Source organism: Drosophila ananassae (assembly GCF_017639315.1).
Source record: "Drosophila ananassae strain 14024-0371.13 chromosome 4 unlocalized genomic scaffold, ASM1763931v2 tig00000054, whole genome shotgun sequence".
NCBI classification, from domain to species: Eukaryota; Metazoa; Arthropoda; class Insecta; order Diptera; family Drosophilidae; genus Drosophila; species Drosophila ananassae.
The window spans coordinates 3,298,824-3,318,179 of NW_025319037.1; the positions used below are offsets into that span (position 1 = coordinate 3,298,824).

The 19,356-nt window shown below is 43.5% G+C and overlaps 1 protein-coding gene across 2 annotated transcripts; it reads left to right on the forward strand.

Moving 5' to 3' along the window:
• Positions 1–17,181: 17,181 nt before the first annotated feature.
• LOC116655082 lies at positions 17,182–18,605 on the forward strand. 2 transcript variants are annotated; one of them, XM_032452145.2, is made up of 2 exons: positions 17,182–17,928; positions 18,014–18,605. In XM_032452145.2, the coding sequence occupies exons 1-2, from the start codon at positions 17,443–17,445 to the stop codon at positions 18,359–18,361; spliced, it is 834 nt and encodes a 277-aa protein (XP_032308036.1). In that variant the 5' UTR covers positions 17,182–17,442; the 3' UTR covers positions 18,362–18,605. The 2 variants fall into 2 exon arrangements, with proteins under 2 accessions (XP_032308036.1, XP_032308037.1); XM_032452146.1 differs by having other exon boundaries at positions 18,368–18,605.
• The last annotated feature ends 751 nt before the right edge of the window (positions 18,606–19,356 follow it).

The window sequence follows — 19,356 nt, forward strand, 5'->3', positions numbered from 1 at the left end:
ACAAGTGTTTGCATGGTCGTTTTCATGAATGACATTAGCTCCATCATACTTTGTTGGAGGGTAAGCATCATAGTTTCCGTTTTACTATGTGGCTGTTCTGGTGCCTGTTGAGCGCTGTGTGAGTTAGGCTGATTTGGATTTTCCATTCCAGATCGTAGAGCATCGGCATAGGAGAAGTCGTTGGTGGTGTTTAGGGGACCGAATGAGACCTCGCAGTTTTGGCGAAGAAGACTTCCGGCGTAGTTTTTGATGCAATGTACACATTCTGTGGATTTTGGTTGCGCGTTGCGGTTGCTTGACGCATGCGACTCTTCAACTCCTTGTACACCATACATCCTCTATAGTTTGCCGTATGGTTGCCTCCGCAGTTTGCACATTTCTTCGCGGTACTGCCCTTGTTTGTGGTGCAGTAAGTGGATTTGTGGGTATCCCCGCAGACTATACAGACAGCCCGAAGTGTGCAGTATGACCTAGTGTGTCCATAATCTTGGATCTTGGGTGCACTTCGTTCTGCTTTAGCGACCTGCTTTCTGGCTCGAGCTCGACCTTGAAGAGGGGTTGTGGCTTTTTATCTTTATTTAGAATTTTAATAACGTCCTCTTTAAGAGCTGTTTTTATTTCCGCGGCGGTAACATCGGGTTCGTTTCCCTTTACTACCACTTGTATGCCCTTGTTGCTTTTCAGCTGGTACGTTTAATAGCTTATCCGATCATTGTCCAAATATTTGGACACTATACGGGAGTGCTCTTCAGTCTTAGTTTGCACCTTTGTTTCATGGATGTTCCCTTTGATAAGCGGGACAACATGAAAGTTGTCACCGTTCCCGATCAACGCCGCAATTCGGTTGACCAGGGCACTCGAGTTTTTCTCCCTGATATAGATTGGAGGGGGCTTGGGTTTTTTTGCGGTTCTGGCGCTGGTTGGTTTTCGTTAACCCAGATTACCAAGGTTACCCCAGATTTTGTTTTTTTTTTTGTTGCAGTTTTCCCGGAGCTCGGGCAAAGCACGTCAGCTCAGTTCGGTAGCACTTCGGAACTCTGAACACTTCGGAACTATGTGGTCAAATGTTGAATATTCACCGTCATTACAGCTTAACAGCCCACCACGACTTCCTTGCGGGCATGTTCGACATGTCACTCGGGCAAATTAACCGCGTTAGAAATTCTTAAGGTCGGCTGTTGGACTTATTTTTCGTTTCTGATCCTGATGGAATTACTCTTTCCAGAACTTTGCCCCATTCTAACCCTGAGGATCCATATCATCCCACTCTTGAAGTTTCAATCGAAAACAATTGCTTAATTGACCTTAAGTCTACACTTAAATCTCAAAAAGTACGTTTCTTCCGTAAGGCTGATTTTATGAAATTAGATAAGTTAATTTCGGAATTTGATTGGTCTGATTTACTGGCATACGAGGATATAAACATGACATTACAAAAATTTTATTACACTTTTAACATATTTTTCGACGTTTGCGTGCCATGGAAATATCCGTCCGCTCCAACAAATCCCCCTTGGTATACAATGCACCTCATAAATTTAAAAAACATTATGAGAAGATTTTTAAATAAACATAGATCAGGCGGTACAGTTATTCAAGATACTAAGTAGCTCGGTCTAATTTCACCGTGCATAACGCAGTATGTTATAGGAGTATATATATTCGCCGCTGCCGGATTCAGTTTTCTCAGGATCCGAAGCAGTTTTATAATTTTGTAAACTTTAAACACAAACATGTACCAATCTTCTTTAAAGATGTTACCTCGAGTTTAGTCCGCACCACATCTGGGGTACCCCAAAGGAAGCTATCTTTGACCCTTACTGTTTACACTGTTTATTAACGACTTGCCCCTTACCTTAACTAATTCACTTGTACTGCTGATGACGTTAAGCTTTGTCTTCAGTATAAATTGACTAGCGCCCAGTCTAGACTTTAATCCGATTTGGATAAATTTCAAAATTGGTGTTTAGCAAATAACCTAAAGCTTAAAGGCTCGAAATGTAAACTCATGTCATTTTATCGATCTAGTCCTCACCAGGCTATGTACTTTTTCTATGGGAACGCCTTAGAACGATTAACTCAGGTTAGCGATCTAGGTGTCCTATTAGATTTGAAACTTAAATATACCGACCATATATCTACCATGGTTAATAAAGCTATAGGTGTACTTGGTTTTATGAAAAGATGGTCAAAAGAATTTAATGACCCGTACATAACCATAGATCGGGTCCATAGTTTTGATTTTTGAGTATGGATCGTGTGTCTGAAGTCCTCAATTCGGAGTACACCGAAATCACATAGAATCTGTCCAAAAAAAGTTCCTGACTTTCGCTGACCTGACTTTAATTGGGATACAAATGTTCACCTCCCCTCTTATCATAGGAGACTTTTATTAATAAACTTATAATAGGGTATAATAATCCTAATAATAATCAAAAATAATAATCAATATTTTGGGGCTGCGTAAATTCAGCATCGGTTAAGCGCAACTGAGGTGAGATATTTCTTGGCGCTTGAATAGGGTGGGATGGTTGATTGGGCATTATTTCCGGTGGTACAACGACGTTGATTTGATCTTCGAAGTCAGTGGTTAATGATAATAGGGTCCCGACAGCCCTTTTTCGTGATCTATTAGTTGTTCCTCCCAGTGCAGCGATGTTCAGGGTTGATGGCTCCAATTGTAGCCCAAGTGGGTCAGCCATCCTTCTGGTGATAATGTTATCTGTGATCCAGAATCTAGGAGTGTGCGGCATTGCTGAGGGGGTCCGGCTGGTCCATGTATTGCCACTTGGGTGGTTGGTAATGATGAACCAGACCGAAGTGGTGCGGTCGACGTATTTTTCTGCATTGATACTTGACAAGTTGCCTGACGCTCAAGGTTTTCTAACATCTCCTTCAGAGATTTTCGATTGGTTGAATCGGTGATGGCTAGTTCTAGAGATGACAGCGTGTGTGGGTCCAATCTTTCGTCAATGATGTGTATCAAGATTGGCTCCCAGTTGTCTGTTGACACTTTGAGTGCGTTGAGAGTGGCGATCGTTCGGAGCACGGTATCATGTAGGCTGCGCAGCTGGTCCACTGATTCATTTGTTCGGTGGTCCCCGAAAAACTCTTGGATTCCGGATTTAATCAACAGCCGATCATTTTGGTATCGATTCTTTAGTCGTTGCTGGTAACTGGTCTGCCCGCCAATCGACGTTGCGATTAGGTTTTGTGCTTCAACTGTTACATGATTCTCCAAATGACGGAATTGTACAGCATCGCTGTAGTCTTGATTGTGGATGCATTCCGTAAAAATATCGTAGAATCGTAGCCAATGTCGGTAGTCTCCATCAAACTTTCGAATTTGTACTGGTGGTATTACAAATGAAGGTGCGATCGCGGGTCTTTGTGTTGGTGCTGAAGTTGATTGCGATTCTTCGCTCAGAAACGAAAAGTATTCTGCTCGTACCACCTGAAATCTGTCATCGGTGTGTCCATTATTTTTTATTGCTGGTTCCAGGTCGATGAGATCATGGTAGCCCGTGACGATTTCATTCCATAGCTCCTTCATGTGTTGTCTGACGTGTGTTGACACTTCCCGATGTTAAATGATGTTAATCGAAGGTCTTCTCCTTCGTTTCCTCGTGATGATTGTGCCCTTGGCTCGAGATTTTCGCCTGTTTTCCGGGGCCTTTGTGACGGGCCTGACACTGATGGGAATCCATCCAAAAATATTGCTTCATATTTTTTCACAAGCTCTTCTAGTGCTTTGGTCTTTGTGAAATACTTATTCTTAGGACTTAGTGCTAGCTCATGGAGCTTGGCATCATTTTTTTGTAAACTGGGTCCATGAGTGAGTGAGCTGTCTGAGTCTCTCCTCGAAGTATCCTTCCTTGAGTTTACACTCTGCGGAGTCCTTAGTGAAGTTTCTTATTAGCGTTTGGATGGTTATGTAGCTTTCAATTTGCTCATCAATGAGCATTTGGATTAAGGGGTCTGATTCTGATCCCATGGTTGCGATGTATCCTTTTTTTTTCGATAAGTTAAAATTGCTTTGCAGCTTGTGTTCAGGTTGTGATCCTCTAGAAAAGGAGCACGTCGGGGTCACCAAATGTTCTTCCGTAGAGCGTTATGCGGCAACTACGTCAAACTTGAACTCGCGGGAGTAGTGGTAGGTCCCGGAGTCGTAGTCAAAGAACGTAAATAGTCTGACTAATTTTTCCTGGATTCTGCAAGGTACTGCTCGGGTTGACCAGGCGCTTGCTGTGATCAGGCTGGAGTTGATGTGGGGTGCTTGAAGTCCTGGACTGGTTTTTCTCAAGTACTGGTGGTATGGTGGTTCGGCTGATTTCTTATCGATATGATAGTTCGACACATGCCCAACCCGATCCGTTCAGGGTATAATGTACGGACTACAATGGTCTTTACCACATCTTGTCACTTTGCTTCACTAACAATCTTAAATCCCTAATACTAATCGCCTTATCTGTGCAACACTCTTCCTCGTGATATCTTACTCCGGCTGTTCTCTTAAACTATCTCTATACCCGGATCTATACCCGCGATTCGAGCCGTACGTTGCGCGGCAGCGTCTCTCGGTCGGTTGGACGGGAAGTGGGCTGTACGTATGCAGTGGAAACCGCGCCATAAAAAAAAGTGGAATTTCTGTAAAAATATAATAATTGAACCTATTGTCTACTATTGGATAGTGGTTGTTCCCAAGAAAATAAACAGAAAATTATAGGAGAATAATGTGCCTCGTTAAAGATTAGTATTCAGATATGTATTCAGATTCATCGATTTTTCCCGAAACATGCATAAGAGAAGACTTTGTTTCTTTTTTGGAAGCAGTATCGCAATACTTGCGAGGAGGGCACAGAATCAGAAGAAAGCAGAGATAATGATGAATTAACGGCTAACTGTACTGTTGAAAAAATGGCAGAACCGATGAAGAATTGTCTCTAACTGGATTGGCCTTCGGGCACTAAGCTAGCACTAAGTCCTGATAATGAACATTTTACAAAGGCCATCACAGACCTTGTTAAAAAATATGAGGACATATTTTCGGATGGAATGCCATCAGGTCAGGCCCGTCACAGCGGCCACGAAAACTGGTGAAAGCTCCAGCGAGCTCAGCAGAAACCCAATACCAAGCGATCTAAGTCAGCAAACCCAAAACTAGTAACTAGCATGCCAAACATATGTAATTCTCTGGTCTTATAAAAGATATGCTCTGGTCCATAACAAAGACAATTGCACTCATCATGGCCTCAGCGAGCCGCGCCTAACTCAGAGTGGCCCATACGACAATCCAGTTATTTCAGTACTACATTGTATCTACCGTCACCGTGTAAAGCCGCCACTTTGTTTGTTGTTAAGAAACTGCCTGCTTCTAGTATGATTTTAAGATGTCCATGCTTTTAATTTTTAAACATTTTATTAATTGCCGCTTGTGAGCTGAATTTATCAGCGTGTTCGGCTGGCAATCTCGCATCAATATACGATGCTTTAAGAAGCTTTCCCAAATTTTAGATTTCTGTTGTAAATTTTTTTTCCTCACAAATCTCTCACTTTTGGAATCTTCTGCCTCTACTGTGTAAATCTTGTGAATTTGACTGATAAGGGTGTGTTTAAGATACTAAGTACTAAGGTACTAAGTTGTATCTTTTTTTATGGTCATTAAGCTTGATGGAAATCTGGTTAAGAGCTTTGAAACTTGTGACCAACGATTTTTATTTAATATATCTCTCTGGTCATAATTCTCCATTATTTTTTATAGTATTATGTTGATTTGTTCGATTTTGCGTTAACGATTTATTGATATCGATCTTCAATGCGAGGGTTCGATAAGGTTGTGCCTAATGTTCTTCAAAAGGTCTGCTCGGGTTGAACAGGCGCTTGCTGTGATCAGGCACAGGTTGAGGTGAGACATTCAAAGTCCTGGTTGGTTGTCCTCAAGTACCGATGGTGGTGGTGGTAAGAGGTTTCGTCTGTTTCAGTATTGAGAGGTCCTGCAGTGCGGTGCGTTTCACGGGAGAAACACACAGCGATGGATACATATTGGCAGGTCCTACTGGCGGTCCATTTCACAGGAGCAACACACGATGTAGGTTAGGTAAGGAGGGTCCTACTTGTGGACCGTTTCACGGGAGCAACACTCGAAGTAGGTTGGTTAAGGAGGGTCCTACTTGTGGTCCGTTTCACAGGAGCAACACTCGAAGTAGGTTGGATTTAAGTGCCGTAACTTAACACTGAGTAACGAACCGATTTACTCTGTATTCACAACTGTCTTTATTTTGGACCAGGTAATCTTTTATAAGATCAGTTAATTATATAAGTTGTGGCTTAACTATGGTTAGCTGGTAAGGTCAATGTTAAAGAACATGCTATGTTCTGAGCTCGCTGTCAGTCAGTCAGACATTCTTACCTCTGATATTGCTGATTTTGGCTTCTGGCCCAATTACGGTGATATCTGGCGACGTCTATCAGAGGTGGGTTATTAGATCATATTAAGCAGCCAACAGCTGCTTTATACAATTTACTTTTCTTTTTTTAAGCAGTGTATTTTTGGTGAATATTCAAAATAGAATGTTTCAATTAAAAGACATTCTAAAAGGTTGATGCTTTTCGGAGTCGTTGAGACTATTCGTTGTACATTTATTTTGAAAAAAAAACGTGTTTGTTACGCCATTAATAGTAACAGTAGCCTAATAAGTAGACGAGTTTCTGAAGGTCCACTCGCTAATGTGTAGTGTGAGAGGCTACAAAAGCTCAATTTCTACAGAATACGTGCTGAAGCGGAACTTCACGCACACATTAATAGATTCTTTATCCGTTTCAAACTCAGAGATGCCGAATTCGGCCACCGTTGTGGAACATTTTAAGGGGCCAAGCTGAAGTTAAATCGCCAGCCGCGACAAGATGAGGTGCACTTGTGAACCGGAATCCAATAAAACTCGGCAGGGCAGGAAGGCTCCAAATCGACTACGAACGAGTAAATTGGCTGTTGGCAGAAGCACTAGCTCAGCGATCCTGGTTCACAACAGTGTTAATTGAGCGGGATGGGTTCGCAACAGAAACTGCACCGATGGGATGGGAGACTCGTGCTGGTAAAACCTGCCCGCGAGGGTGCAACAAAATATGATGACGGTGATTGCATGTCGAACAGCGGGAAGCTGAGCATCCGCGAGCGAGATGGCCATCCTCTTGACAAACAAAACAGCGAGTCAGACGCCTCACTTCGTAGTATCGTTCCTCAGATCGGTATTGGACAATCTACCTCGCCCACTTGGTTAGCTGGTAATTACGCCGCCAAGAGCCTGGAATTTTAAACGCCGATTAGTAAAATGATTGCGCAATAGGTCAAAAGCCACATCGTAGTTCGCGTCAGTAATTTCAAGAGCTCCCACCGTTTCCAAGGCTGACTCCCGCAGGCATGAAATGAGTGCCGGTGATAAAAAACCTCTTGACGAGGTAAAATAACGATGGCGAACCCGCCATGCCCAAAATATCTGATATCAATTTTGGTGACAAAAAATGCTATGAATGTATAAAAGATTACACATAAAATAAATAAAATATGCTTACCCGGCACGTGCTTATATTTTTATTGTCCCATTATTCTTATTTTTTCTTAAAAAAAAATATCTTGTCAGTGTATTTTTTTTTTCTTACGATTTGGATATTTGATATTAAAGAAAGTGAAAACAATATTTAAAGAATCTTTCTAACGAAGTATAACATGTGAAGTTAGGTAAATTGGTTGTAAAGTTATTTGGTTATAAACTCGTTTTTTAAATTTACGAGTTTTTTGAATTGTTTATAATAATTTAAACGTTGCTTAAATTTTAGTAACAAGCATACTCAAATTTTTTAATCATTTTAAAAGAAAAAATAAGGCTAACGCGGACTTGACAAACTTTTAAATTTGCGAAATTTTTTAAAAATCGATTTTCCTTTTGAAATGTCGGTTTGGGATGCTTGAGGTTCCAATCGTCACATATTTTGGAGCAGAATCTATGTTTATAAAAATTTTGCCTGGTGACACCAATGTCCCCACTATCTCCAATTTGGTGAATCAAAAGTGAACTCGCGGGAGTAGTGGTAGGTCCCGGAGTCGTAGTCAAAGAACGTAAATAGTCTGACTAATTTTTCCTGGATTCTGCAAGGTACTGCTCGGGTTGACCAGGCGCTTGCTGTGATCAGGCTGGAGTTGATGTGGGGTGCTTGAAGTCCTGGACTGGTTTTTCTCAAGTACTGGTGGTATGGTGGTTCGGCTGATTTCTTATCGATATGATAGTTCGACACATGCCCAACCCGATCCGTTCAGGGTATAATGTACGGACTACAATGGTCTTTACCACATCTTGTCACTTTGCTTCACTAACAATCTTAAATCCCTAATACTAATCGCCTTATCTGTGCAACACTCTTCCTCGTGATATCTTACTCCTGCTGTTCTCTTAAACTATCTCTATACCCGGATCTATACCCGCGATTCGAGCCGTACGTTGCGCGGCAGCGTCTCTCGGTCGGTTGGACGGGAAGTGGGCTGTACGTATGCAGTGGAAACCGCGCCATAAAAAAAAGTGGAATTTCTGTAAAAATATAATAATTGAACCTATTGTCTACTATTGGATAGTGGTTGTTCCCAAGAAAATAAACAGAAAATTATAGGAGAATAATGTGCCTCGTTAAAGATTAGTATTCAGATATGTATTCAGATTCATCGATTTTTCCCGAAACATGCATAAGAGAAGACTTTGTTTCTTTTTTGGAAGCAGTATCGCAATACTTGCGAGGAGGGCACAGAATCAGAAGAAAGCAGAGATAATGATGAATTAACGGCTAACTGTACTGTTGAAAAAATGGCAGAACCGATGAAGAATTGTCTCTAACTGGATTGGCCTTCGGGCACTAAGCTAGCACTAAGTCCTGATAATGAACATTTTACAAAGGCCATCACAGACCTTGTTAAAAAATATGAGGACATATTTTCGGATGGAATGCCATCAGGTCAGGCCCGTCACAGCGGCCACGAAAACTGGTGAAAGCTCCAGCGAGCTCAGTAGAAACCCAATACCAAGCGATCTAAGTCAGCAAACCCAAAACTAGTAACTAGCATGCCAAACATATGTAATTCTCTGGTCTTATAAAAGATATGCTCTGGTCCATAACAAAGACAATTGCACTCATCATGGCCTCAGCGAGCCGCGCCTAACTCAGAGTGGCCCATACGACAATCCAGTTATTTCAGTACTACATTGTATCTACCGTCACCGTGTAAAGCCGCCACTTTGTTTGTTGTTAAGAAACTGCCTGCTTCTAGTATGATTTTAAGATGTCCATGCTTTTAATTTTTAAACATTTTATTAATTGCCGCTTGTGAGCTGAATTTATCAGCGTGTTCGGCTGGCAATCTCGCATCAATATACGATGCTTTAAGAAGCTTTCCCAAATTTTAGATTTCTGTTGTAAATTTTTTTTCCTCACAAATCTCTCACTTTTGGAATCTTCTGCCTCTACTGTGTAAATCTTGTGAATTTGACTGATAAGGGTGTGTTTAAGATACTAAGTACTAAGGTACTAAGTTGTATCTTTTTTTATGGTCATTAAGCTTGATGGAAATCTGGTTAAGAGCTTTGAAACTTGTGACCAACGATTTTTATTTAATATATCTCTCTGGTCATAATTCTCCATTATTTTTTATAGTATTATGTTGATTTGTTCGATTTTGCGTTAACGATTTATTGATATCGATCTTCAATGCGAGGGTTCGATAAGGTTGTGCCTAATGTTCTTCAAAAGGTCTGCTCGGGTTGAACAGGCGCTTGCTGTGATCAGGCACAGGTTGAGGTGAGACATTCAAAGTCCTGGTTGGTTGTCCTCAAGTACCGATGGTGGTGGTGGTAAGAGGTTTCGTCTGTTTCAGTATTGAGAGGTCCTGCAGTGCGGTGCGTTTCACGGGAGAAACACACAGCGATGGATACATATTGGCAGGTCCTACTGGCGGTCCATTTCACAGGAGCAACACACGATGTAGGTTAGGTAAGGAGGGTCCTACTTGTGGACCGTTTCACGGGAGCAACACTCGAAGTAGGTTGGTTAAGGAGGGTCCTACTTGTGGTCCGTTTCACAGGAGCAACACTCGAAGTAGGTTGGATTTAAGTGCCGTAACTTAACACTGAGTAACGAACCGATTTACTCTGTATTCACAACTGTCTTTATTTTGGACCAGGTAATCTTTTATAAGATCAGTTAATTATATAAGTTGTGGCTTAACTATGGTTAGCTGGTAAGGTCAATGTTAAAGAACATGCTATGTTCTGAGCTCGCTGTCAGTCAGTCAGACATTCTTACCTCTGATATTGCTGATTTTGGCTTCTGGCCCAATTACGGTGATATCTGGCGACGTCTATCAGAGGTGGGTTATTAGATCATATTAAGCAGCCAACAGCTGCTTTATACAATTTACTTTTCTTTTTTTAAGCAGTGTATTTTTGGTGAATATTCAAAATAGAATGTTTCAATTAAAAGACATTCTAAAAGGTTGATGCTTTTCGGAGTCGTTGAGACTATTCGTTGTACATTTATTTTGAAAAAAACGTGTTTGTTACGCCATTAATAGTAACAGTAGCCTAATAAGTAGACGAGTTTCTGAAGGTCCACTCGCTAATGTGTAGTGTGAGAGGCTACAAAAGCTCAATTTCTACAGAATACGTGCTGAAGCGGAACTTCACGCACACATTAATAGATTCTTTATCCGTTTCAAACTCAGAGATGCCGAATTCGGCCACCGTTGTGGAACATTTTAAGGGGCCAAGCTGAAGTTAAATCGCCAGCCGCGACAAGATGAGGTGCACTTGTGAACCGGAATCCAATAAAACTCGGCAGGGCAGGAAGGCTCCAAATCGACTACGAACGAGTAAATTGGCTGTTGGCAGAAGCACTAGCTCAGCGATCCTGGTTCACAACAGTGTTAATTGAGCGGGATGGGTTCGCAACAGAAACTGCACCGATGGGATGGGAGACTCGTGCTGGTAAAACCTGCCCGCGAGGGTGCAACAAAATATGATGACGGTGATTGCATGTCGAACAGCGGGAAGCTGAGCATCCGCGAGCGAGATGGCCATCCTCTTGACAAACAAAACAGCGAGTCAGACGCCTCACTTCGTAGTATCGTTCCTCAGATCGGTATTGGACAATCTACCTCGCCCACTTGGTTAGCTGGTAATTACGCCGCCAAGAGCCTGGAATTTTAAACGCCGATTAGTAAAATGATTGCGCAATAGGTCAAAAGCCACATCGTAGTTCGCGTCAGTAATTTCAAGAGCTCCCACCGTTTCCAAGGCTGACTCCCGCAGGCATGAAATGAGTGCCGGTGATAAAAAACCTCTTGACGAGGTAAAATAACGATGGCGAACCCGCCATGCCCAAAATATCTGATATCAATTTTGGTGACAAAAAATGCTATGAATGTATAAAAGATTACACATAAAATAAATAAAATATGCTTACCCGGCACGTGCTTATATTTTTATTGTCCCATTATTCTTATTTTTTCTTAAAAAAAAAATATCTTGTCAGTGTATTTTTTTTTTCTTACGATTTGGATATTTGATATTAAAGAAAGTGAAAACAATATTTAAAGAATCTTTCTAACGAAGTATAACATGTGAAGTTAGGTAAATTGGTTGTAAAGTTATTTGGTTATAAACTCGTTTTTTAAATTTACGAGTTTTTTGAATTGTTTATAATAATTTAAACGTTGCTTAAATTTTAGTAACAAGCATACTCAAATTTTTTAATCATTTTAAAAGAAAAAATAAGGCTAACACGGACTTGACAAACTTTTAAATTTGCGAAATTTTTTAAAAATCGATTTTCCTTTTGAAATGTCGGTTTGGGATGCTTGAGGTTCCAATCGTCACATATTTTGGAGCAGAATCTATGTTTATAAAAATTTTGCCTGGTGACACCAATGTCCCCACTATCTCCAATTTGGTGAATCAAAAGTGTTTGACATTTACGCAAATTTCTCCCAAGCCATAAAACATTTGGCAAATGTTTGGGTAAAATTCATCTATTGTAAGCAAACACCTTTAATTTGCTATATTACTCACGAAAATTTCTCCCAAGCCAAACAACTTTTGGCAAATGTTTGGATAAAATGCATCTATTGTAAGCAATACCTTTATTTTATATTATATACTCATTATATTACTATATTACTCATTCCGATTCAACGCACATAGAAAATTTTTAATTCTACGGCTATTTATAGTGTCTTCTAGCTAGCTAGCTACAAGCTAAGGCATGCGTGTCGCAATACGTGTGATATCCCAACAGAAGTAAGTATTTTTCAAGCAGCGCTTAAAAGTAAGCTTGAGGTAGGATTTTATTATACATAATGGCAATTTGGGCATTGGCATACATGTGTTCTTCATGTGGTCCTCCTTGCCCTGCTCGTCGCTGCTGGAGGAATTTCATCCTCTGTCCGCTCCTCTTGTTTTTCTTGCTTCTTCTTCTCCTATCGTGCCCTGCACTTAAATGTGCTGAGCGGGCAGGGTCCTATAAGGCCTCATGCAGGCTTGGTGCATCCCTTTGGTCGATAGGAACCCCAAAACTCCAAAACCAGCACTGCTCATCAGTTTTTGTTTCATTATAGACTTCTCATCGGAGGAATCCAACCCCAGGCTGAGATCATAAAGCGCCCCTAGCAAAGAAAAAAAAAGGTGCAGACGCAACAGAGCAACAGATCCTTCGCAGAGGTTACTAAGGGCAGGACCATCATTGGGGTCGTTGACATCGGCTCCAAAGATGGCCTGATTCCCAAGGAGCTTTGGCGGAGGGTGGTGAACGTGCTGCATGGGCGCTTCATGGAGGAGATGCTCAAGAACGGAGGACCTCCACCGGACTGCGAAAACGCAGGGTGGTACCAAGGTAGCATCAAGGTGATAGCGTGCCAAGATGCGAGGTCTGTAAGCCTCTACAAGCGCATGATTGCGTCGCTTGGAGAGGTTTACCCAGGAGCCAGTCTGGAGGCGGTGGACTGGGACAAGATCCCCAGCAAACCGAGGGCCCGCGTATGGCTGACAGAGAAGCCGGCGGACTCTGCTACCATACTGGCCATGCTCAAAATGTGCAATCCCACACTCCCTATGGCGGACTGGAGAGTCGCCAAGGTGGAGGAAGCAGTGGGACTAAGAAGGCAGGTCGTTCTCACTCTAAATGAGGAGACTGCTAGGATCCTGGAGGGTGCTGGTAGCCGTATTAAGTACGGGTTCGAGCATCGACTTGGAGACAGACGCACAGGAGCTAGACTTGGGGGAACCGACCGAAGAGGTCCGCCCAGATGGAATGTCAGATGTGGAGGAGGACATTCTGAAAGGGTACACCTCAGAGGAGAGTGACTTGGCAAGGGCTCTTGGGGGCGTCAGCATGGAGGAGGATTCACTGCTAGGCTCCGACACCAAGGCTGAGGTTACTGTGGTGGAAAATCTAAAGGATGTCTCTGACATTCCTGCAGATAAATCTCCATCACAGTAAGGTGGCATCCGCCGCCCTCCTGCTCCATCTCGCAGAGAGTGGAGCTGACGTGGCCCTCGTCCAAGAACCCTGGATCCATGGAGACAGGATTCTCGGTTTGGGGGCGTCGGATTTCAGGCTGTACACAGCCGATGTAACAGGTAAAAAGCGAGCATGCATTCTCCCAAAAAAGAGCCTTAACATTTTCTTGCTACCAAATTTCAGCAATGAAGATCATGTAGCCGCATCGATAGAAGGCCAAGGCGGCCATCTAAGAATATGCTCGGCGTATATGGGTCATGACCAAACAGGACCCCCACCGCACTTGCTACTTAGGCGGCTAGTGGAAGACAGCGAGAAGAGGAAAATCGACCTACTAATAGGATGCGATGCCAACGCTCATTATAGTCAGTGGGGAAGCACGGACACAAATGAGAGGGGTGAGTCAATCTTCGATTTTATCCTCAGCTCTAAGCTTCTAGTGGGTAACAGAGGTTCAGAACCCACCTTCGTCGTCAAGAACAGGAGAGAGGTTCTTGACATTACACTATTCTCGCACTCCCTGGCTGATGCAATCACCAGCTGGAGAGTCCTAGACAAACACTCCTTTTCAGACCACCGCTACATTGAGGTAGCCGTAAATTTTGAAAACGTCACCAAGCAAGCAGTTCGAAACCCTAGGAAGGAAAACTGGGAGCTCTATAAAAAAATACTCGATAGATCCCTAGGTGAACCACCTTCAGAGACTATCGAGACCTACGAGGGGCTCAACGCCATGGTAGGAAAGCTTACTGCGACAAGCGCAAAAGCACACCATAGGGCCTGCCCCAAGAAAAGATTAGATAGCAGCAGATCGAAGAAGCCTCCATGGTGTACCTCGTCGCTAGCCCCCTTCAAGAAAAATGCCCGTAGGGCCTTTAACCACGCGTACCGTACCAACACAGACGACGAGCGGGAGGCCTATAAAGCTGAACTCAGGCAATTTCTGCACCAATATCCAGGAGACATCAGAGGCCGCCCGCCTAAAAAAGATTCTCTCTACTACAGCCCCCATCGTAGGTTATATTAAGAACACGGATGGGCGGTGGACAACCTCAAGCCAGGAATCCCTGGAGACCCTTGTCAACGCACACTTCCCGGGTTGCTCATCGGAAGAAACAACCCAGAGGATGCGTAGCCAGGGCAATCAGGGCTTACTCAACTACTTACTTACTGACAGAAATCTTAAGTGGGTAATAGAAAGCTTTAAACCCTTCAAATCTCCGGGCCCAGACGGTATTATACCGGCTCAGTTATCCAGGGCCGGTATTAACCTAAGGAAATGGATCAAGAAAATCTTCAGCACAGTCTTCACTACTGGTATGGTACCAAAGGCGTGGCTGTGCACGAAGGTTGTATTCATACCCAAGGCGGGCAAACCATCTCACTGCACCCCTAAGGACTTCAGACCTATAAGTCTTTCATCCTTCCTCCTTAAGACTATGGAAAGACTCTTGAGTCTCCATCTCCAACTAACCATTAACCCAAGGGACATCTCATGCTCTCAGCATGCTTACAAAAGGGGCCGATCAACAGAAACAGCCCTGCACGAAATCACTATGATCGCCGAGCGAGCGATCAACTTTGAGGAATACGCACTTGTTGCTTTTTTAGACATAGAAGGGGCCTTCAACAACATCTTGCCGTGCTCAATCATTGATGCACTGACGGGACTTGGAATAGACGACCGATCAATTGACCTAATACGGCAGATCCTGGTCAACAGGAGTGTCGAGGCTACTCTTGGAGGTTCGACTATTCGAAGATACGCCAAGAGGGGCACCCCACAAGGAGGTGTACTCTCACCACTACTCTGGAACGTAGCGGTTAACAGCCTACTGCGATCCTTAGAGGGTGGCGGATGTAAGATCATTGCGTACGCGGACGATGTTGCTATTGCCTTCGTGGGGAAATTCCCACAGACGCTATGCGACCTAATGACAGGGAAGCTCGAAGTTCTGTCGGCCTGGGCGCAAAAGAACGGGCTGGGAGTCAATCCGTCCAAGACAGAGCTCGTGCTGTTCACCAGGAAGTACAAAATACCGAATCTAAGGCATCCGAAACTTCTAGGGGAATCACTAGTTCTTGGTGATAGTGCGAAGTACCTAGGCATCACTCTAGACAGAAAACTGGACTGGAAGCTGAACACCGCAGATAGGACTAAGAAAGCGGCAATAGCACTCTATACCTGCCGCAAGGTGGAAGTCCTGAAATGGGGAATGTCCCCCAAGATAGTCAGATGGTTATACACAGCGATCATCAGACTAATCTTATTCTATGGAGTTGTGGTCTGGTGGCCAGCCTTGGACAACTCCTTATGCAGGGAGAGGTTCAGGAAGACGCAGCGTATCTATGGAGCAAGAATAGTTTTGGTCATACCAGACTGAACCTACATCACTTCATGCCTGAGGGGGGCACGGACAACTGCGTGCCCATCGACCAACTCACCAATAATTACAGAATCATCATCCCCTCGAGGGAGGAATGGGACGCCCGGACACCGGGACCGGAGGGCTCCATTCATATCTACACAGATGGATAAAAAATTAACGGCCAGGTGGGAGGCGACTACTTTTGTGAACATTTGAGCCTAAAGGAGTCCTTCAGACTCCCTGACCACTGCAGTGTTTTCCAGGCTGAAGTAGTAGCTATTAGGGAAGCACTGGAATCCCCAGCACTAAGGGGCAATTGGGATACAATATGCATCTTCTCAGACAGTCAAGCAGCCCTCAAGCCACTGGACGGATTCTCGTCCAACTCCAGGACAGTCAATGACTGTCGCAGATCTCTCAACGAGATGGGTAAACAGCATGACATCTACCTCATTTGGGTTCCCGGTCACAGGGATCACGAGGGAAACTGCGCTGCAGACGAACTAGCTAGGGCAGGGACTACATACCCTCTCCTACCGGATAAAGAACTAGTAGGCATACCCTTGGCTACTTGCAGGCTAAAGTGCAGGGAGTTTTTTTGACCTGGCAGCCAATAGGAAATGGAGAAACCTCCAGACCTGTGGAACCTCTCGTCTGATCTGGCCGACACGCTCTCAGAAAAGATCAGCGAGACTTATTGCTCTCACCAGACCAGACTGCAGCCTAGCGATTGGGGCAATAACTGGGCACTGGCTGATAGGTGAACACGCGGCCAGGCTTGCAGTCCCCGACAATGATTATTGCAGGAGCTGCAGGGATGAAGAGGAGGTGGAATCGGTCACGCACCTCCTTTGCCACTGCCCGGCACTTGGTCGCAGCAGACTCAAACACAGTCTTGGCATACATGCATCCTTGTAGACAGGAAGGGGGGGGTAACACTTAGGTGAAACCCTTGCCGCAGCGGTAAAAGAAGGAGCCCCAGCGGCTCAAGTGGAAGCGGGGGGGGATCACCGCCTTAACCTAACCTAACCTAGACTTCTCATTTCATACAACGAAAATTTCTTGCGATAGGCCCTCGGATGCCCCAGACAGAATCTTACTCTTATTCGTACGATCATTTTTACGCTCATAATCTCATTGAACTTTTTTGGTTGTTCAGTCCCTGTTGATTGTCTATCAATAATTGTTCACACTGCAATCCACGAACGGCCACACTCGCCTCATTTAAATGGTCACACTGAAAAATGCCTTAATTATCTATTCTGTTTGAAAACTGGGCCCACTGAATTTATCTGTAACTGTTCTTTCCTTATGTACTTAAAAAATAATGTTCTAGAAGCGTCTGTGGCAAGTTAGCTGCGTTTTTAGTTTTTGCTTTGCCTTTGGTTGTGACAGATGGCGAAGTCGAGTGATTGCACCAGCAATTAATTTCAATAAATATCCATGTTAATCATCATCATGGGATTGATCCTTCAGAGCCAGATACGTTATTGTTAGTAACTAAAAGTAAAGTACCATTGCGATGGAACAACTCAAACGGATAAAGGGAGTGAGGGGCCGTCTCAAATCCAGCCTCACCAAACTGCTATACACAGCAGAAAACTCTTCCGCATCAATCGGCGTTGACGTGGAGGTACTGCTAGTCAGGCCCGACAAAGTTTGGAATGATTTCGAACTTGCCGGAGATGATCTGAGCGTGCTTGACGTCGAGGGCTGGGTTGATCCTGCGGATGACTACGGCATGTATGAGGCGAAGTACCTAAAAGCCCGTGCGCTTTTATTTTCCCTCAAGCGCTCACAGAAGCCGACAACACCAACAACAAAGAGACATGCAAAAGGAGACTCAATAGCTAACAACGACGCTATTTCTCGCTTAGTGCAGCAACAACAAGAGTTCTTCGAACGCCTCGAAGCAACTTTAACACCAACCCAGGCTGAAGCCGCGGCTCCAGTAAGGGAGACAGAATTACCGAAAATTCACATAAAACCGTTTGGTGGCTTTTACAAGGTATGGCCAGCCTTCAAAGCACTGTATATAAGCACTGTACATAGCAAGCAACAGAAATACCACTATCTAAAATCGTTTCTCATAGATGAGGCTGCAAGTTTGGTACGCCACTTGCCGATTTCTGAGACCGCATATGACAACGCTTTGGAGCGCCTCAATGCGAGATACGATCGACCACGTCAAATTATTCACAACCTGTTGGACATCTTTATACATAATACATAACATAATTGACCAGGTATCCCTGGAGAGTTTTTTCCAAATTTGTTTAAATTTCTATTTTTTAAATAACAAATTAGCCGATTTTTTTCCTCAAAAATCACGTTTTTTACTTCAAAGTGTTCCCAAAAATTTAAAAATCGGATCTTCTAAAAACCCTCCCAGGGTTACCTGGGAAAAATGTCTATCTAACGATAGAACTTTAATTTTTTGATTTCAGATAATCTACAACCGATATATGAGGGGCACCGCAATGCAACTTTTTTTCGAGGAGCCTGCTAATAATGGTCGCCATTGCCGTAGTTCTTATTATTTTTTTCTGAAAATTTTACAAAACATTCTTCAAATGTTGTACTTCAATCTAAAAATAGTTTAAATAAATAGATGTTTACCAGATCCTCAAAAAAAAAAAACATGAAAATGTGTCTTTTTTTGCTCGCTCAGACCCTAACCCCCCCTTAAATTCACTAAGAGTCGATGAGTTCTTCAAGTTCCTCGAAGCACGATGTGAAGAATTTGAGCTATGTCAAAGCGATCCTGTACCGAGACAGGATGGTAACAACAAGAAGTCAAGCAGAGCCATGGTAACTGCTGCGCTGACAAAATGCGTAAATTGTAATGCGGAATGTCTAAGTGTCCTCAATTCATTGGTTTGTCTATCGATCAACGCCATTTTTTTGTAAAGCACAAATCGCTCTGTTCTAACTGTCTCAAACCTGGTCACAAGTCATCAAACTATAGCTCAAAGTGCAACTGTCAGCAGTGTGGCAGCAGACACCACACACTCATACACACGCATGCTATGCAGACCAACGAGGGTCAAATCACAACCACGTCTTCAAGCGATCGCAAGGATCCAGACACAACATCGGTGACTGCGAGTCACATGTCACAGGCACTACTCACGCCAACCCTGTTGCCACATGGGCAAGTAGGACGAACATGCACATTGCCGACTGCATTGGTACACATCCGCAACTCTCAAGGTACATACACAAACTGCCGGGTGCTACTCGACACGAGCTCGGAGTTATCATATGTATCGGAACGCTGTATTAAGGCTTAGTCGGGTTCCTGGCCGAATTCTCATTTCCGGCATTTCTTCAATCAAGGCTGTACCACGAGGGGAGTCAGCACACTCACAAGTCTCAAGTTTCTGATCACTCGCTACAAGTAAAAGGTCATATTCTAGGAAAAATCATATCTACG